General features: G+C 45.8%; 1 protein-coding gene and 1 long non-coding RNA gene across 3 annotated transcripts in view; one reads left to right on the top strand and one right to left on the bottom strand.

Annotated features, from left to right (window-relative positions):
- Positions 1-18,013, top strand: part of LOC144339118 (uncharacterized) — a 133,696-nt gene extending 115,683 nt beyond the window's left edge. Inside the window, exons 4-5 of the long non-coding RNA XR_013413794.1 lie at positions 3,933-4,084; positions 14,831-18,013. This is a non-coding gene — a long non-coding RNA (uncharacterized LOC144339118). The remainder of the gene's footprint in view (positions 1-3,932; positions 4,085-14,830) is intronic.
- Positions 1-20,953, bottom strand: part of ITGA9 (integrin subunit alpha 9) — a 388,682-nt gene that overhangs the window by 72,053 nt on the left and 295,676 nt on the right. For both annotated transcript variants that reach the window (XM_015131366.3, XM_077992146.1), the window contains exons 20-23: positions 16,592-16,671; positions 11,761-11,850; positions 9,526-9,634; positions 3,025-3,132 (exon numbers count right to left, since the gene is read on the bottom strand). In XM_015131366.3, the coding sequence (XP_014986852.3) occupies positions 3,025-3,132; positions 9,526-9,634; positions 11,761-11,850; positions 16,592-16,671 (387 nt within the window). The remainder of the gene's footprint in view (positions 1-3,024; positions 3,133-9,525; positions 9,635-11,760; positions 11,851-16,591; positions 16,672-20,953) is intronic.

The following is a 20,953-nucleotide window of genomic DNA, read 5'->3' as shown; positions in this document are numbered from 1 at the left end:
ATATTTGTATAAGAGCTAGGCAAACAGAATGGAGAACTAGGTGTAGCTCCCAACACAGCAGATACTCATCATACACTCACACATGGTGACTGTTCCTCTATCTGGAATGTTTTCCTCTTCACCTGTTCTCTTGGTGAACTCCATATCCTCTAAGCCCTGACTTGAAGAGCTTCCTTTGTGAAGCACTGAACCTTTGTAGCATCCTTGGGCCTGGGCATGCGTCCATTATTGTATTTGTTATATGGTATTACCATGGTATTTTATGTATCTGTTTCCTGCAAGACAGTGAATTCTGGGGCAGACATGGGACTTATTCCTCTTCTTGGAGCCTGGCATGTAATAGGTGCTTGCTGAGTCAGTGTTTGTGAACAAATCAAGAATGATTTGTTATTGGTAATTTTGCTATTTTAGATAGACTAGAAAGGTCTGCCACCCTTCCCCTCTATTATTTTCATGATCATTACAATCTGGCTTCCTGATGGACAGACACTAGGTCCACAGTGACCTGTTTCCTTTTTTTTTCTGTGCTGTGGGAAGTCAGAGCAGGGTCCACACAACCCCAGTGGGTGGGAAGCAGTGGAAATTGATAGTCTTTCCTCAGGCCACCACTGTGGCTCTGTTTTTAAGTTAAATACAAGCACAGCAGAGGGGCTCAGAGACATTTGCTACAAGGAAAGAAGATCACGAGCCAAGGCTGGGAGTTTGGAGTGGTTATACTTCATTAGGCTCCCCATAAAAACCTCCCATATATAAGCCAGACACTCTCCACTTACAGACAGCTGGACCTCAAGAAATCCTTTGGGCAGACACAAAAGACTCTTTGGTGAAAGCTAGAGGCAGGTTGGTCCTGCCCAGGGACCCAAGAAGCAGCCCCAGAGACTTCTAAATGAATTCTGAACCAACAGTCAGAAAACTATGCCACACGTGGGTCCACAGGTAGGGTGACAGCCCAAAGCCCACAGGGCCAGTAAGCCCACCCTCAGTATGCTCTATGGATGATAATCACAGGCAATACAGATGCCAAGGGCACTGTTAAAGAGGGAGAAACCATATGAGGGTCCCAAGGGTGTGGAGAGGAATGACAGATGAGCCTTCCCTCCATTCCTATAATCCGTTTCTGCTTCAGTCGGCTTAACATGCCCAGCTGGTGCCCAGCTGCTCGGTAGCCTGTTGGAGGCTGGGGAGTGGTGGTGGCTGAGAGTGGGGGTGGGGAGGGAATGCCACCAGGCCAAAGGGTCACCTCCTACTGCAGTACAGAGAATGAGTGCTGGTTTCTCCTAATAGGACTGAATTTCACTTGCACCAAGCCACCCAAATCCCCAGAATGAAAGCCCTGCTCCATTCAAAGTCCCAGAAGGCCAAAGTGGAAACCATCACGAGCTCTGAGTCACACCTGACCCAGTGAGCATTCTCAGGCCCTGCTGAGCAAGGGAGTGGAGGAGCCACAGGAGGCCCTCGCTGGGGGCTTGAAGGCAGAGGGTGTGCCAGCCCCAGATACTGAAACAAGTATCTGGGGACTCTTGCCTCTTCACTACAGCACCTCATGCACTCGCTTTTATGTTTCTACTCTTGTTGTCATTCTGGACTCAGTGGTGATCGTTTATAAGAACACAGAGAGCTTTCCTACTTGCTTAGTGAGATGTGCCAGTGAATTTACTTTTCCATACCATGAAGATGCCCACAGCCTTTGATCACAGGCTGGGCTATCCAGATGGAGACTTGGCCATCTTAGGAATTCTGTTACAGACTTTATGAAAATTCTAAATATAGTTTTGAAAATCCAAAGGATTTGTTTCTCAGGCCCAAAGAACAGAGTGCAGCCAGCTCACACCACTTGGGTATCTGAGGGTCCACTCAGCCAGACCGATAGCCAGGCGGTTCTCCAGGTCTTCAGGAAACCACTTCTAATGCCTTCCATGCAAGTCAGCTATTTGTTAGTGTGAGCCAAAATCCCTTCCAGTGGCTTTTCCTTGGCTCGATGATCAGTTAAGAGGAAAAGGGGTATCCTTGGTTTTGGGGTACCTTCAGAATCTGAGTGACTTAAATGTCTTGTTTTGGTCAATAGATGATTTTGCCCATAGGAAAAAAAAGTATCTCTGCAACACTGTAGATGTTCATGTGGACAACTCAGAAAGCATGCTTGAGGAAGAGAGAACTCCTAGCTGCTGGGGAAACGGTGGCGTGGTCAGTATGGCTAATAATATTTAAGAGGGTAGCCAGGAGCCTGTGTGGTTTTTTCACCTCATGCTAAGTTCCAACCACAGTACATCATAGGTACACAACACTGGCGGCTTTCTTCTGCTGGGTCAGCAGAGCCCACAGACAAGGGGATGCTGTGGAACTGGAATGGAACATCATGAGGGATATTAACAACTGAGTCAGCATTTCGGGAGGATTGACCTGTTCCACATTCAACATTCACATGCAACTGGTTTTCAGCCCACATGACCTAGAGGGCAGCAATGCCAGAAACTATTGTCACCATCACACAATATTTTCTGAACCTCCACCCTGTGGGCTGTGTCCTCTTCAACTCCGGGCTCAGATGTGTCACCTGCTATGGGCCTTGCTGCCCCGATTTTCAAGCTATCTATGGAGAAACTGTCCCTTTGGCTGAATGTCCTCCATGTGCCCCTATAGAGAGCAATTCTTTCACGAGCCTCTCCACATGGACTGAAGGCATTTTCCCTGTGCAAAATGCACTCAGCAAAGTGCATTCAGACACATGCAACTGCAGACAGCTGCTGGGGGTTCCCAGAGCCAGCGAAGTCCATCCCAGGAGATGGTTCGTAATCAACCCTTCCCTGTCCCCAAAGAGGTCTTCTTATGGCATTAACCAAATAGTCTCAATGTAGAAATTCAGGTATCATAGGTCCCCTGGCCTCTCCAGATAAGGTCTCCAAAGGATAGAATGAGTTAAATTTTCTGAGCCCTTGGGGTGGATGTCAGGGTAGGGTGGAATACAAAGTTTGAATGGGCTGGCTCAAAGTTGAAAGCAATAGTGAAGACAAATGGAGAACTCACCACCATTTCCTGGACATGAAACATCTCTGCACCACCAGATGAGAGTCGATTAGGGAAAGAGATGCTGACAGATGACCCTGGAAGGGTGCTCGGGCCAGTGTTGTAGACCTGTGGGTGTGGAACACACACAGCAAGTCTCAGTGGAAGACAGCAGACCTCCATTTCCTGTCATGCAATATACATTCTAAGGTTCTTTGAAATCACATACAGAAACTCTAAGGTTCGGATCTAGAAGGTCACGACTTGAAGTAAAGTGAACTACTGAAAATTTCAGACAGGAAATTTCAACAAAATAGAAACACTTCTAACATGTATCTAAAAATTCCAAACTTTGAAATTACCATATTCCCTTTCAACATTTTACTGTCTTCTTCCTGCTAAAAATTATTTTTCTTTTTACACGCATAGGAATTTACTCATAGACCATCACACTTGGTGAAAACTCAGACATCATAATCTAGTCCAGTGGTTCTCAAACGTTAGCATAACATCAGAATCATCTGAGGGACTTGTTAAAACACACATTGGTTGTGGGGGGTATGGAGTAGGGGTCACGCCCAGAGTTTCTGACTCAGTAGGTCTAGGGTGGGGCTGGCAGATTCACATTTATAACATGGTCCCAGGAGATGCTGATGTTGCTGGTCCAGGAACCACCCCTTGAGACCCACTGATCTGGTCCAACCTCTTTCCTTTGCCAGTTTGAGGTAACTGAGGCCCTTAAGGACCAAGTGGGTCATCCCAAAACCAAGTGATTGAATATACAGAGAGAGCTGTTTTTACTACACTAGCCAGCTGATTTGGTTTCCAGGCAATCTGCAGCTCATCCCTTGCACAACTGCACCCCTCTTCTGTCTCCCTCTGTCTCAGCATTTGGTTCTATAAAGCTTTGTCTCTCTTGTCTTCCCTAGCATTTCTCCATTTTCTGTCTTCAGAAGTCAATCATTTCCTGAGAAATGAGGAAAAAGATGGAGGTCACAGAGACCAATAAGAGCAAGGAGGGAGAGAAAAAGCTGAACATGAAACTTGAGGAAGAAACAGAATATGCAGAGGAATAAAAAAGGTGAGCAGATCTCTAGAGACAGAAAGTAGATTAGCGGTTGCCTAGGACTGGGGAGCAGGAAGAATAGGGAGTAGGAAAGGCAGCAATGACAGGCCCCCCCGAAGATGTCCATGTTCTCATCTGTGGAACCTGTGAATGTTATGTGGCCAGGGGGAATTAAGGTTGCTAATCAGGTGACCTTAAAATAAAGAGGTTATCTTGGATTATCCAGGTGAGCACATTGTACTCATAAGGGTGCTTATATAGAGAAGAGGCAAAAGTCAGATCAGAAAGAGATCCTAAGACTTGGCCAGCCATTGCTGGCTTTGAAGATGGAAGGGGGCCATGAGCCAAAGAATGCAGGCAGCCCTTAGAGGCTGGAAAAGGCAGGAAGTGGATTTTCCCCTGGTGCTTCTGGCAAGAACACCGGCCCCAACACTGGGCCTGGCAAGGCCCATTTTGGACTTCTTTTCTTTAGAACTGTAAGATAATAAATTTGTGTTGTTTTAAGCCACAAATATTGTAGTAATTTTTTATAGCAGCAACAGGAAATTAATACAAGAAGCTATGTCAATGGGTTTGGAATTTCTTTTTCTTCTTCTTCTTCTTTTTTTTTTTTTTAACAGTCCAGAGGTCTTTCATTTTTTTAACACCTATTATGCCATGAATTTATACAGTTCAGGCTCCTTCCCACTGGTTCTCACAAAGTGTGCTTCTCTGGGTGGTGCAGGCTTGCGCTTCAGTTGGACTGAGGTATCTTTCTCTTTGGCTTCCTTCTTTTTTTTTTTTCCAAGATAGAGTCTCGCTCTGTTGCCCAGGCTGGAGTGCAGTGGCCTGATCTTGGTTCACTGCATCTTCTGCCTCCTGGGTTCAAGCAATTCTCCGTGCCTCAGCCTCCTGAGTAGCTGGGATTACAGGTGCCTACTACCATGCCCGGCTAATTTTTGTATTTTAGTAGAGATGGGGTTTCACCATGTTGGCCAGGTTGGTCTCGAACTCCTGACCTCAGGTGATCTGCCTGCATCGGCCTCCCAAAGTGTTGGGATTACAGACGTGAGCTACTGTGCCTGGCCAGTTTCCTTCTTTTTCTGATCATTTTCCTTCACACGTTTCAGGAAGCGATCTTGGCTCTTAGAGTGCTTAATGTGCTCAATATGCACATTAATTCTCTTGACAAGAATCTTGCCCTTAACTTGTGTTTACAACAATGCCAACAGTATGCTGGGTAACACTGTAGACTCTTTCAGTTTCGCCATGGTAATACTTGCAGAGCATTCCTTTTGGAACAGTACCCATTCCCTTGATGTCTACAATATCACCTTATAGATTCGCATATATGCGGCCAAAGAAAACAACTCCATGTTTTCTAAAAAGCCTAGAGAACATATGTCAGGTGCCTCTCCTCTTTCCCTTTGGGTGCGGCATTTCGGCGAATTACTGGAAGATGGCGGTTCTGTTCAAAAGGCTGGAATTTCTTTTGGGGGGGGATCAAAATGTTCTAAAATTTTGCAACAAGGATGGAACTGGAGGTCATTATGCTAAGTGAAATAAGCCTTGGGAGGCTGAGGCAGGCAGATTGCTTGAGGCCAGGAGTTCGAGACCAGCTGGGCAACATGACGAAACCCCATATCTAAAACATTAGCCAGGTGTGGTGGTGTGTCCTTTTAGTCCCAGCTACTCAGGGGGCTGAGGTGGGAGGATTGCTTGAGCCCAGGAGGTTGAGGCTGCAATGAGCCGAGACTGCACCACTGTACCCCAGTAGCCTGAGTGACAGCGAGACACTGTCTCAAAAAAAAAAAAAAAAAAAGGAAAGAAGCAAGCCAGGAATAGAAAGAGAAACATCACATGTTCTTATTTGTGAAAATCAAACAAAATTGAACCCAAACAATTGAACTCAAAACCAAAACAATTGAACTCCTGGAGATAGAGAGCAGAGGGATGCTAACTAGAGGCTGGGAAGGGTAATGGGGGGATGGCTGTGGCGGGGGGAGGTGGGGATGGTTAATGGATTAAAAAAATTGAAAGAATAAGACCTGATATTTGATAGCACAATACGGTGACTATAGTCAATAATAATTTAATAGTACATTTTAAAGTAACTAAGAGAGTATAATTGGATTGTTTGAAACACAAAGGATTTCTTGAGGGGATGGATACCCCCATTTTACATGATGATTATGCACTGCATGCCTGTATCAAAACATCTCACGTACCCCATAAATATATACACCTACCATATACCCACAAAAATTAAAATGAAAAAAATTTAAAAATATTCTACAACTAGATGATGATGATGGTTTCACAATTGTGTAAACATATTAAAATTATTGAATTGTATGTTTTAAATGGGTGAACTTTAAGGTATATAATCATATCTCAATAAAGATATTATTTTTAAAAAGATGAGTAAAAGATATGTTTTATTTGTCAATTTAAAACTAAATGTTTAAAAAGGATGAGTAGGAGAGAGGAAGGAATGACATGCTGCTTGGTGGCCTGGGGACTAGAGAGAGAATCCAGGGAATCTGCAACTCTGAAGTTGAGGTCAGAAGGGCAGAGCCAACAAAAAGCCAGAAATCTTACCAGGTCTTCACACATGACAGGATGTATGAAGATCTAGCTCCAGGCAGCTCTTCCCTAGAAAACTGTGTCTTTGGTTTTCTGCAATAGTTGGTTCCGCTTCAAAGAATAAATAGATAAAAACTGATAGAGCAGATGAGTGGTTGTTGCCAACTCCTGATTCAAAAATGAACAATATTCACCAAAACAACCTGAAGACATAGAAGAGGAAGGAATATCTGACCATAGCTGAAATAACTAATTTGAAATGAAACATGAGTGCACAGAATTAAAAAGAAACCTACTGGCATGTCTGGGAAATCCCAATTCAAGCATGAATGGGGGTAAGCAATGAAGAAAAAGATGCTGATTTACACTATTTCACTCATCAGAGCCAGGAGGATAGGAGAGCTTGTATCACCATCTTTATTTTTAACAAATGTCTTTATATTGGATTCTCTGAAAATGTTCATGTGCAATATCTGCATTATTTTTGGCCATTGTTTGGGGAAATGCTTTAAATTTTGATGCCAAAAAAAGCCTCTCAATTGTCGACGAATTAATATGTCTCTGTTTAAAAACTGTGATGAAACGTAGAAAGCAGGCCCAAGACTAGTATCTCTGCCTTTTTCCTGTGTGCAATGGCAGTGGAGCCTTTAAACAATTATGTACCTTGTTGAATAACCGATTTTTAAAAGCACAGAAAAATCTGTTCATATGGAAAGTCTTATGTTCTCCTTCAGGAACAATATTACTGGAATAAGGAAATATAGAAACATTTTCTCCATATTCCTGGCTGCCTCCCACAGTATTTTCACCTTCTGGTCACTGCCAACCTGGTTAGTGACCTTCCTGCAGGACAACCACAATAACAACCATTATACCAATAAATAAGTAGTCAGACAATTCTCAAGGAAAATGTGGGCTTTGCTAACACAGAAGGATCTCCTTCTAATCAAAGGCACACACTATTAATCTTTCAAGACCCAAGTCTCTCAACCCTGGATTGAATGCTGTGCACTTCCTCAGGCAATGGATCATGGAGGAGTTTATCTAAGGGACATGCCAATCACTCATTCCCCAGGGCTGGATTCTCTAGCCTGAGTCCTATTTCAGGTCAGATGTGAAGAAAACTATTTGCCTGAATACCAAAGTTTAAGCTCCCTGTAAAAATCACCTTCAGAGAAACAACTGGAAGGATAAACTGCATACCCTCAGATTTCTTTCTTTCTTTTTTTTTCCCAGAGGGTGATAAGAACATTTGGTATCTTCTGTGCAACCCCTGTTCTTCTTTTCCTTCTTTCAACACTCATACCCTCTTCATTACATGGTCTGTATTACTTGAACCCTTCTAAATACATCTTTAATTGCAAGATACCCCCAAAACTATAAGAGTAGGAAAGAGTATAAACAACTAAAATGAAATAAACCCATCTGGTCTTTATCTATTTCCTACCCAATTATGAAAAGCAAAGGAGAAAAATAAAATCACTGAGAAGCAATTCAGAAATGCAGAGGTCCTGTTCACAGCAATCACTCTACTGTCTCAAAAGCAAGCTCTAACCCCATCCTTCCCTTTCTCCCCTGTAAATCAAGAGCGGGGTGTGACAGCGGAGGCTTAGCTGGTCAGAAGGCACATCCTCTGTGAGTTGGGGACATGTGTTATGCATCATGGTTTTGGGGTCTGTTGCTGGGAGAATACTCTGGAGAGAGGAAGACCATTGTTTGTCAGAGCCCACAAATGTTTTACTGCCACATTCTCTAGACCCTCACCCTGTCATTATTTGTCATCCCCTAAGTCCACCTAGGAGAGGCCACAAGGCAAGAAAATAATTGTTATTTAGCCACAGCAGTGAATGCCAGAGTGGGAAACCATCTCTCCATGGGGAAGGATGCAAGAGGCAGAGAAGAGTTCTGGGAGGTAGAACCAGAGAGTGAGGAGATATGGACTGCAGTGTCCTATGGGTGAGCTGGGCCCATCTCCTTCATTTCGCCCACACAGGGCTCAGCCAGTGCCGCCAGGTCTTGGCCCCAGCCCAGCTTCTCCCAGCTCTGGGACCTTCAGCACATCCCCTCTTGTTTGGGCCTACATTTCATGACGTGAACATTATATGAAATTCAAATTTCATTGTCTATAAGGAACTAAAGTTTCATTTCTGTGGTATCTATGGCTGCCTTTGCACTACAGAAGTATGGTTGAATAGATGCTGCAGAGGCCGAATGGCCCACAAAGCCTAAACTACCCCATGGCTCTTTTCAGAAAAGGTTTGCTGATCCCCAACTAAAAGAAGAAACAGTGTCCTTCACGATGTCCACAGTCTACACCAAGTGGACCTGCTGGAAACGATGCCTGTGTGCCCGGGTGAGCCAGCCACGGCTCAGTGAGGGAGCAGCGTGCCTCCTGAGGGGGCTCACAGGGGCTCACACTGCTCTGCTCTCACAAAACTGCCCTTCTAAAAGTCTGTTCCCCTGTGGGAGGAGGAGACTCCTAGATGAGTTGGCAAGAAAATCTCAGGAGGAAGGGACAAAGCAAATCCAAATCCTCTGAGGCAGCCCTGCCCAGAAGGTGGGGAATGATGGAGAACAGAAAGGGGTCCTCATGGGGCCATCTGGGCTAGGACATTGGCTGAGGCCTCCACCACGCAAAGGACTTCTTGGGGAAAACTGGTGTTCATAATGTGGACCTTTCCTTCCAAGTCCTGAAAAGCAGAGGGGCCTGTACAGTAGAGTACCAGGCATGGAAGGGATTCATTCTGTGTGTGGTTACAGATCACACATACACCACAGGAGCCAACCACAGAAAGGTTTCTCCCGACAAGAGCCTAGCCCTCTGTAGGAGAGACATCCCACGTGCCCTTCCATTAGCCCCAGGGACAGAGGAGGTCTCCAGGAGTGGGTACCTGAAGGGTGATATTGATGGGCTGAAAGTGACACTCCAGGTCATCCAGCTGAATGAAGTTGGCTGCATCCACGGACTCACCATACACAAAGGAGGTTGGAGACATGATTCTGAAAGAGGAAAGCATGAAATCTGTCATCCCCACCCACAGTCAAGCACCCGTGATCACTGCCATTCTGGGAAGCAAACATTTGTCTCCATTTAATCCAGTGTCTTGTACCCAGTGCTTCCCTGCTGGGGCTGTTACTTCTCTCTCCCATGAACAGACATAGCCAGGCTATGCTTTCTGATAAGGCATGAATAGTAGTGTCTTCTCATCCTAGGTTACGTCAATAAACTGCATGGAGAAATATGCACTGGGACTACCTTTCTGAAATGACAAGATTATCATGGCTTTGATTTTTTAAAAACTGGATTATAAAAGTATACATTTTCTGTTTTGTCATTCAAAAAATGTTTTATAGGTTGAAGAAGATGATCATAAGCTTTTAAAAAATAAATGTAAATGAATTATATATTTGGCATCCTAAACCCCACTCTATGACAATTCACTTTAAAAACTTAAATTTGTCAGCCTGCCAAGATGACTAGAAGTTAGGCATTTGAAAGCTGAGTCCATTCATTTACAGCATTTTCCCTTGGATTTCAGAGGCTACATAAGAGGTGAGAAGAATTCAAGCTCAATTTGCAGCAATGCTTTCAATGTTACTTATATGAACACATCCCTGAGAAGAAACAAAGCTCAGACTGACACTCCCAGACAAATATTGAGTTCTAGATGCTGGAGGCCACTCACTTACCTAAACACAACAACGGAAGATTTTTGAGACTAAGTCCAAATAGACAACAACTCATCCATTTTCAACATTTAGTGCATTATTTTAGTAAGGTAGTGAGTTCCCAGCATTACCAAATGACAAGAACTGTTTTAGATTCCTGGAGAGATCAGAGGTTGACTCATTTGTTTAACGGATGGCTTCATCAGGAGCTGTTAACATCTCCCAGCAAGATCCTCTAAGGCCTGATTACATGATCAAGTGTCTGGGGGTGGTGGGGAGAATGTTTTCTCTTTGTCCCCAAGGATAGGGCTTGGTTCTGGGTATATTCTTGCTGTGCCTTTGATGAGACAAGTAAATAAATGATACAGTTAAAAATAGAGCTGTGAACAGAGGCAAAAATATGCTAATTTGCAAATATATTCCACCAGTGCCTCATGTTTAAAAAACATGACCAAAAATGCCAAGAGCTCAGGAGCAGGAATGCTTGGAGACTCATTCCACTGGCTCCCAGCAGTGTGGGCTAGTGCAGGGATGGCTCTCCCTGCAAGGGATCAGCATTTCCACTGCTAGTCAAGACTGCGACCCACAAGCACTTGAAAACCGAAAAACGAGAAACTGTGAACCTCCAGAAAGTTCAGTTTGCATTTGGGTCAAGGGTTCAGTAGGTCCTCATCTGATCTAAACTAATTGTGTAAATCTTTTTTCCACTATCAAAGAGGTATGCGTTCTGTTTTCTGAAGCTGGAAAGAAACTGAGTTCTCATTTTTCCAGGCCAGGGCTTTGGCTGAAAACTGACCTGGGTTGTTTCAGGTCTCCACAGACTGCAGCCCAGGGTCCTGCTTTCCAACAATGCCAGCGGCACTGAATGGCTGTGGACTTCACCCAGACAGATGGTGTGGCCATTGGGATGGTTCCCTGCCCATTCCAGACCATTATAGACATCCTGAAGAGCCACCTCTGGCTCTGCAGAGGGAGTTAACAGAAACAAGCAAAGCCAGCGCTGACTGTGGAGCTAATCAGAAAGCGGTCCTCCTGTGAGCCAGGACTGGAGACACATCTGGTGGTAGCCTCTGGCCCAGCAGCTTCCAGCTGAGATTTTCATCCCAGGATCCATGCTGCCTGTTACCATACGGCATTCTGGAGGGACTAGGGGTGGATGGGAATATATGCATATAAAGGTATATGGAATGTTCAAAGAAATTATGGGGCTTAAACTTGTCACCAGACTTCTCAGGTTATCTAACAGGTGGGTGGGTAAGTGGGACAGAGGAGAAAATAAGGAGGGAGGAGGGTATGAGTTACTGCAGTTAAAGCTTCATCCTGCTTTTCAAGGCTGGGAGGAAGTGGAGGTGGCACAGCCCCTGGCTCCTGGCTGTCTACACATGCAAATATGAGAAGCACAGTGTTCCACTGGAGGGCACCCCTGTGTTGTGGCAACCCAGGACCAGGCTACTCACCCGGTGATGGATGTGTCCACCTCGTGCATCAGCGGCACCATCAGCACGAGGGTGTTGTCATGCAGGGATTCAGAGCGCTCCATGTTGCCACTGTGCAGGGAGAGGAGAATGAATGAACGCTGGCCAACACTAACTATCTGGCAGTGGGCTTTCTCTGTTCTACTTTACAGCTGAATCTCTACATTCGCCAGGGGCAGGTGGCACCTCATTGTCCTCAGTCTGTTTCTCGTCCCTGTACATATCTATCAAGGGCATTCTATTGTCTTGGCTGCGTTCCACACAAAGACGTGATTGTAAGTAGTTTATTCGGGAGGTGGCCCCAGGAAACGCCAGTAGGAGTGGAGAGTGGAGAAGGGCGACAGCGAAGGAAAGAAGACAATAAAGGCAAGCCATGCAGGAGGGTCGTGCTGTCAGAGCCAGGGCCCAGTCTCCTGGGGACTCTGTGAGGCAGAGTCAGTCTTCCTAGCTGAGGGCATGGGAGCCAGGCCTTTATCCACTGACTCCTGAGAGGAGCTGCTGCTGTGCTGGGGGTGGGGGTGGGATGGAATGAACCCCCTGGCACCTGCCTGTCAGGCAAGTGAGTGGGCTCTGGCCAGAGAAAGCCTCAGCAAGGGTGGCTGGTGCTGGGAGCTGGAATCTGCCCGGTTTACGGATAGTTTGGAAAGGGTGAGGGTTGAGGGGTTATAGGCATGGCACCCACTGTGTGTGCTACTTCTATAAGTACCTGTTCCATGAACAATGGACCAATGAAGTTGGTCCACTGCAGCCAGGAAGGAGTTGCTAGACTTCAGCAGCTATGTCTCACCTGAAGGGACCACCCATCATCCATGAACAGCCAAGCCCAGGAAAGAGGCCCTGACCAAACCGACCACTGTAAACATCACGAAAGCTCTCGCCATAGACCTTGGCTATAGCAGGTCTATGGGGGTAGATCAGGCATTGATAGTTTTTGAAGCTCCCCAGGTGATTCTAATATGCATCCACATAAGGCCTCCCACTCTGGGTGAGAAAGCACAGAAGGGGGATTCTTGTGAGATCATTCTGGAAAGGTGAACATGAGGGAACTGATGCTGTTAAGTGGCTACTATGTGCCAGGCACTATGCCAGGCATTTCTCAGTATGGCCCCACTGAGACCTCAGAGCAACCCCAGAGGGAGATGGAGCACCCACCTTTGACGGGTAAGGAGCAGCTCAGATAGGTTGGGTAACTGCCCAAGGCCCCCTGCAAATCAGAGCTGAGATTCTAATCAGCCCAGTCAGACTTGAAACCCGGGCTCTCTCAGCTGTGACTCCCATGCCTGATGCCAGATTTGGGGGCAAGAAGGAGGAGGAGCAAAAGAAGAAGGGATGAGAAGGAACAGGAGGAGGAGAGAGAAGATCTAGTTTCCCTTTATTACTTTACTAAATTTCTAATAGGAATTGTGATCATTATTCCTTGGGAAAATGCGTGGCTCTTGGGTACATGCTCTTGAACCTACATTCACAGTTGGTTCCCAAGTTTACCCTGTATGGGCAGAACAAAAGAGTTCCCCAGACCTGCTGAGGCTGGGCTCAGCTCATCCTGACTGTTCCCCACCATGCCGTTCCCTGAACATCTGCTGAGTTCCTGTCTGCTCTGTGCCTTCTCTCTGTCCCCTCCCAGCCCTGCCCCACTGCCTTCCTCTCTCACCCAGCAAGTGCTGAATGGCAACAGCACTTAAATAGCTCTCACATCCCCTCTCCTTCTCCCTCCTATTGTTCTGAAACAATGGTGCTGTGTGACGCTGACCCCACAGGGCCAGTCTCTGCCCTGGCTCCTCATCTGTCTTCCTACATGGGGTGACATCAGTCCCTCATGGGCAGTCATAGTTTGCAAAAGCAGCAGGATCAGGTGCCCACACAGCCTGACTTCCTTGTCCTTCCTTTCCCAAGGGGTGACAAAAGCCTTGGGATCACTGCTGTGGGCAGGCCAAAGGCGACTCCCCTGTGGATGAGTTGACACCATCCTGGCCTGCTCCCGCCCCCACCCCAGCATCCTGCCAGGTCTTGCCCTGCCCTTTGTTTGGCCGGCTTAGGCCCAACCGTCTCATCTGTCATCGTGTGACTGCTCCAGAAAGAGCTAAGTTGAAAAGTTGAGATAAAGACGCCACACATCAAAAGGCTTCCCGTCATTCCAAAAGCTCATGAGCTGGGATACTTTCCAGTGGTCTGCAAAAGCCAGGCTGGTGGCTGCTGAGAGGATAGGTCTCGAGAAACTGCTCAGTCTCAACGGTATGTCCCCCTAAATCTACAAGCAGGCAAAGAGCCCTTCAAAGGGTGGTGACGGAAGAAAGGAACGACTGAGATTTTAACTGTAGTTTTCAAGATAAGGGGCTTTAAGGGTCTTTCCATCATAGCAGGGAGTCAAGTGCTGTGTGTGGGTGCCCTCTGGGGCAGTCAGACCATATCTTCACCAATGCCTGAAAAGAAATGAGTGTCTGAAATATTCTGGTGTGTGTTTAAAAGATAATATCGTCATCTTAACATTTGTGATTTAAGAAATTAGAAATTTTTATATTATCGAAGCTACAGATCCTAGGGCTTCCTGAAGCTATGTAGCACTGTTAATGTACATGGGGTTGTTCTTGAATTGAGTAGGTTACTGTCATTTTCTCCTGTGCCCAGCATTTAGGACTGAACCTGGTAAATAGAAGGTACACAATAAATATTTGCTGAGTGAAAATGTGCCCGGCACAGAGTAAGGGATTATAAACAGTGGTTCTTAGCCTTGGCTGCTCATTAGAATCATTTGGTGAGCTCTTTTGAACACTCCATTGCCCAGGTCTCACCCCAGGCAGAGGAAGGGTCAGGGTCTCTGGGGGTAGATCAGGCATCGATATTTTTGAAAGCTCCCCAGGCGATTCTAATATGCATCCAAAAACGAAGCACTGCTGCTGTGTGGACATGTTATTCTAACAAATGAACCTTTCACGATTGCAATACTGGCTCCCTGCCCTCTCTGACTGTTATGATTAGCCCTGAATGAGGTGGAGGCAGGAAGTGTCTTCTTTTAAGACAAGGGAAATCTCTTCCATGTCACATTCCTTTCCAGGCACACGGGCTGCCTCAGGTGTGGAAGGACCAAGAGAGTACGCTGATGGGTCTGCCCAGCAAAGGCGAGTGTTCTGTGGATCCAAGAAATGGCAAGAGAATGAGAATTTTCAGGTTTGAATGGGCATCTGCTGCCCCTCATCAAATTCATCAGCCTCATGCTCTGGGGTCAAGGTGTTGCACTGTGCCACTCCCCTTTTCAAAAACTTTCAGTGGCTCCTCAGTGCCATCAGGATATAGTTCAGATTTTCTAGGTGACCTTTGTCCCCCATGGTCTAGCCCAGGTTCCTCTTTCAGCCCTGCCTCCCACTGTGCTTGTGTGTTCCCCATCCTTCTGAGAAGGTGCACAAACCCCCAGTACACCCCGTGCCCACCACCTACATAGGTGTAACAGGGCTTCTTGCCCCATGGACAGCCTCACTGCCGTGTTCGTGTTGCTTCAGCCTGAAAACAGACTCCTCTGTTTAAATGCTACCTCCTGACTGAAGCCCTTCTGGATTTTATGCAATGGGAATGAAATCTACCCTCTCTATGCTTTGCATAAGTTTCTATTAGCTCATAGTCATGTTTTACGTGAATGTAAATTATGTGATCTTGAAAATAGTGTGAATAGAAAATAACTAAGTCTTGTGGACCAGTAAAAAGAAGGGGCTAAAAAGACATTATTGGGATAATTGGCATAATCAGAACATAAACTGCAGATTAGCTAATAGCATAGTGTCAGTATTCAATTTCCTGAATGTGATAACTATATTAGTTTCTTAAGAGAATAGCCTCATTCTTGGGAATGCACACTGAAGTATTTATGAATCAAGAGGCATGATTTCTGCAACTTTCACATGGCTAAGAAAAAAAATTATATAGAAAGAGGATGATAAAACAGATGAGGCAAAATGTTAACACTGGGTGAATCTCAGTAAAGGGTATATAGGAATTCCTTGCACTATTCTTGTAACACTTCTGTTAAGTTTAAGATCATTTCCAAGTGAAAATGAAAAGGTTGCCTTGGGTGTCCAATCATCACCCCAATCAAAGCTTGTGTCTCTCTGTTCGCCCACCTGAACGCCCCTCCCTCCACCGGAGCCGCCAGCCAAGTGCTACCTAGATGCTGCTTCAAGGCATGGTGGATCTGCCCTGGAGAAGGCATCTGGTAACTCCCCAGAGGCCCTCACAGGCACCTGTGGCTATCCTGGAGAGGGGCAGGCACATGCTCCTGAGGGGAGAAGCTGCCACCCCACGATCCCCTTTCCTATCCGTCCACTTGGCTTCCAGGTTAAGCCCGCTCTTGAGTAGCATCTCTTGGGACCTCTGTCAACAGGCCTGGCCAGGCCCTCAGGCTGCAGGTGCCCTGCCCACTCCATCAAGGGATACAGCGCCATGTCCAAAAGCAGCAGTGGGCCCAGTCTGACAATTTGCAGAGGACATCTGTCTGATCTGGGAAATACACAGCCGAGTGGGAACTGACCTTGGACTAAAGCCTCACCCCCCTGGGCCTGTCTCTCCTCAGCTGTAGAATCATCACCTCGGAGTGGCTGATGCCCAGTTCCTCTCAGCTCAGTCTGCAGTGGTGGCTATGCGAGCAGCACTAGGCAACCACCATCCCCAAGAGATCCAATTCCACTTAGTGGCTCGAGGCTTTATCACCGACTAACCATTTCTTCCTCCTCAGCATCCTGGGATTCATCAAAGCATAACCAGGACACGTCCTTTCCTGGTCCCATAAATCTCTTATCTTTGAAAAAAGTGTTTAAACCCCCCTTACCTCTGAGCAGTAACAATGAAGCTGAGAACTTCCTCTTCCCCAGACAGGTGGCTTGTATCAAAGATCACGCTGAATTCATACTAGGGAAAAAGGAAGTGGTATCTGGCATCAGCAGGCATTCCAAACTTAAACTGTTCTCTTCCATTTTCTGCAGTTTATGACCTCTGGAAGCTCATTTGCATGATAAGCTTTATGTTTTATGCATAGCTTTCTGACTATCAGGCCAAAGGCACAGTCTTAACAGTAAAACCAAGCCTGATACATACTCTGGCCAGAGACCTGCTGCTCCTGTTCAGCCACTGAGGCTCTCTTTAGGAAGTGATGCGTTTACACTCTTAAACTGGGACTTACTAAGTTTCACTCACATTCCATCTTTTCAGTTTCTGCCACATCTGCAAATTACATCACCTGGGATATTTGCTTCATATTATTATTGTCTTACTCTTTTAGTTTAAAGATTATTTTAAAAGAACAATTTATATCACTATCATAGATGGGAATCCAGGATCACTTGCCAAAAAGAGAAGGTAGTTGTAAAAATGAATACAATGAAAACAGAGCAATGTTGAATTCTGTTGCCTGTGGAAACCTTTGAGCCTAAGGTCTACCCCATCTTTGCTGAAAAGGGAGATTCGCTGGTGATAGAGAAGTGTTAAAGATATGTTAGCAGGATTGGAAATGTTCTCCTGATCCGTGTGGCTAGGATTAGAAGACTGTTGAAAAGTTTTATGAGCTGAATGTTTGTGTCTCCCCCACCTGCCACTCCTCAAATTAATATGTGGAAGGCCTAACCCTCTATGTGATGGTATGTGGAGGTGGGGTCATTGGAAGGTAATCAGGTTTAGATGAGGTCATGAGGGTGAGGCCTTCATGATGGAATTAGTGCACTCAGAAGAGAACACAAAGATCTCTCTCTCTCTGTCCATGCACATACACCAAGGAAAAGCCAGATGGGCACACATAGAGAAGGCGTTATTTATAAATCAGGAAGAGAGCTCTGGCCAGGAACTGAATCTGCTGGGACCTTGACCTTGAACTTCTCAACCTTAAGAACTATGAGAAATACATGTCTGTTGTTTAAACCACCCAGCCCAGGGTAATTTGTTATAGATGACTAAACTGACTAAGGCAGAAAGGGTCACTGTTAGGGTCAATGTTGTTCAGTGCTGTGTCCACGTATCGCCCACAATAACCTCATGAACCATCTAAAATTATCGAGTGTAACACTTAGTGGTGAACATCCTATGATTTCGGGGGCACTGCCCTAAGTAAATGGTGTTCATCATATACATGTCAGACATGTGTGAGAATGTGGGAGGAACCCTTGGGTAGGGGTTATAAGACCAGGTTCTACCACAAACTGTGTGATCTTGGCTAAAATACTGTCTTTGCATTTCAATAAAAAGAGGAGGTTGGACAAAATGGTTCTTAAATTTCATTAAACTCTGACAGGCTATAACTTATATAATGTCTAAACCTTTGGGTTACATTATGGTGAATTCTAGGCAGTGGTCTAATATTTGCAACACTGGATTCTACTGAATGCTTCCCGAAAGCAACGGACATTGGTCCATTACAACGGACCATCATCTACAGTGAACATGGACATCTCTTTCTAGACAGAACTTTCTGTTACTGTGGGACTTGTCAGCTTACAGTGGGGTGGGGGGCAGGCACAGAGACAGGGCAGGAAGAGGACAAGAAGGAAGGGGGAGGCAAGGTCTTGCCTGGTGTTGAGTTAGCACCGGGAGGAGACCTGAATTCAGTTAAACACACTAAAGAGCAAAGTGAGATGAGAGGCAAAAGAATTGGGTGAGAAGCTAAAATCAGGGATGGAGGCCTGGAAGAACAGAACGTCAGAAACTGGGCAGGCTATGAGAGATAGAAACATATGGCCATCCAAGGTAAGCCAAGTATAGTCATGAGGCTTAGCAGGTGGCCTGGAGCCTGAGGACCCTCAGGGTTGGAAGGACATGGGAATGCACGCTGGGCTGTGGACACGGGGAGCCCCATCTCTGCTGGGTGACTTGTTGCGCTTTCTCCAGGGAATCACCCTCTGCTCCCATGCCCCCAATACCCAGGTTTAGTCAGTCTTGATACAGGTCCCAGCATCTGTATGTGGGAGGAAAGTGGTGGCATTACCAGCTGGGAAAACAACCAACATTCCAATGTTCACACTTCTGTGGGCTCTATCACGATTTTGAGGGTTTTAACAAATGTTGGCTGGGCGCGGTGGCTCATGCCTGTAATCCCAGCACTTTGGGAGGCCGAGGCAGGTGGATCACTTAAGGTAAGGAGTTCAAGACCAGCCTGGCCAACATGGTGAAACTTGGTCTCTACTAAAAATACAACAACAACAAAAAAATAGCTGGGCATGGTGGTGGGCACCTGTAATCTCAGCTACTAGGGAAGCTGAGGCAGGAGAATCACTTGAACCTGGGAGGCCGAGGCTGCAGTGAGCCAAGATTGCACCACTGCACTCCAGCCTGGGCAACAGAGAGAGACTCCCTTTCAAAAACAAACAAGCAAACAAAAATTTGACAAAATTTAACTCTCCACTAGAGAGAGAAACACACATCTTAGGTCTGATATGTGATACAGGCTGGAGTTTAAAATGAAATGGAAACTGTTACAAGTTTTTCAATTAAGCCTATTATCTGTTACTCAAAAGATTTTATTTAAATTTGTGTGCGGAGGTGCCACATACATTACTAGAGGCAATAGTGTCCATGGATTGGGGTCGTCCTTCTTTATCTCCACCCTCACCCTACCTGGAGTCTAATGGGACTTGGTCTGTACTCTGCCAGCTACATGTAATCCATTTTCCAAGGGCACCCACTTATTGAGGCTTCCCTCCTCCTGGGGTGAATGTGGACAGAATGAGGAAGAGAGGCAGAAAAAAATCCGAGGAGTCATGGGCGTAAGAGTCACTGGTTTTGCCAAGATCACACAGTTTGTGGTAGAACCTGGTATAACTCCTACCCAGGGTTCCTCCCACATTCCCACAGGTGCCTGACATGTATATGGTGAACACCATTTGTTTGGGCCACTGTTTCCCAAATCACAGGATGTTCACACTGGGAGTGGTACACTAAGATTATTTTAGGTGGTTCATGAGATTATCTTGGGGGATACATGAACACAGCACTGAACAACATTGACCCTAACAGTGAGAGAGTTATTACCTTTTTGCCCTAGTCAGTTTGGGATTCCATCACAAATTACCCTAGTCTGGGTGGTTTAAACATTAATTTCTCACAGTTCTGAAGGCTGCAAAGTCCAAAATCGAGGTGCAATCAATGGGGCTTTTATGGGTTCAAGTGATTTGCTAAGAAATGACCAAGTCTTCTCCCTCACCATAACATTCTCACCATTGGTTTACAAAACAGCTACTAGATACTGGGACCAAAGAGTCTTAGAGATTAAAATGATCTGATTGTATGACCCAGGCAGGACAAAAGGATGAAGCTTTCGCTTTTTTTTTGGAGACAACAGAGTCTCGCTCTGTCGCCCAGGCTGGAGTGCAGTGGCACGATCTTGGCTCACTGCAACCTCTGCCTCCCAGGTTCAAGTGATTCTCCTGCCTCAGCCTCCTGAGTAGCTAGGACTACAGGCATGTGCCACCATGCCCGGCAAATTTTTTGTATTTTTAGTAGAGATAGAGTTTCACTATGTTAGCCAGGATGGTCTTGATCTCCTGACCTCGTGATCCACTTGCCTTAGCCTCCCAAAAGTGCTGGGATTACAGACATGAGCCACCACGCCCGGCCAGCTTTCATGTTTTTAAGGGAAAAAAGGTAGACAAAGGAATATGAGATTTCCTTCAAATCATGGCAGGGAAAACAGCTTCCATTTCCAAAGGCAGACTTGGTCTTTTAGATTCTAGTTTTGCCTCCAACCACCAAATCTTTTTACCTATGTTTGTATCTCCTTACAATGATGGCACATACTAGAATGTCCCAACAATGTCTGAAGATTCGGTAGTATACCATTTGAACTTAGAAAATCTGTCTCCACACCAATACCAAAGTGACTTAATTTCTTTACTCTTTTTTAAAATGAAGTGGGATACAGGTATTTGTGTTTTGAGAATTTTGAGAGGTCTCTTCAGAAAACTGTGAGCACCCAAGGGAGTGACAGAGTCAGGACTAGACGTGACAGACCACATCTTCTCCTGTGTTGCCTAGGGGACTCAAAGAGGCACAGAAAGTCCCACAGAAAAAATTATTTTCGGAAGCCCAACTAAATGGCACTTGCCACAGTGCAGAGGCCGTGGTGTGTCCTTCACTTTCACATTTGGGGCACATCATGTGCATCAAAGAGAAAGACCACGAGGCGCAGCCCCTCTGGAGTATACCCCGG

This window comes from Macaca mulatta, chromosome 2 (genome assembly GCF_049350105.2).
Source record: "Macaca mulatta isolate MMU2019108-1 chromosome 2, T2T-MMU8v2.0, whole genome shotgun sequence".
NCBI classification, from domain to species: domain Eukaryota; kingdom Metazoa; phylum Chordata; class Mammalia; order Primates; family Cercopithecidae; genus Macaca; species Macaca mulatta.
The sequence above is the reverse complement of the archived record's forward strand: the minus strand, read 5'-3'. Positions and strand labels throughout refer to the sequence as shown.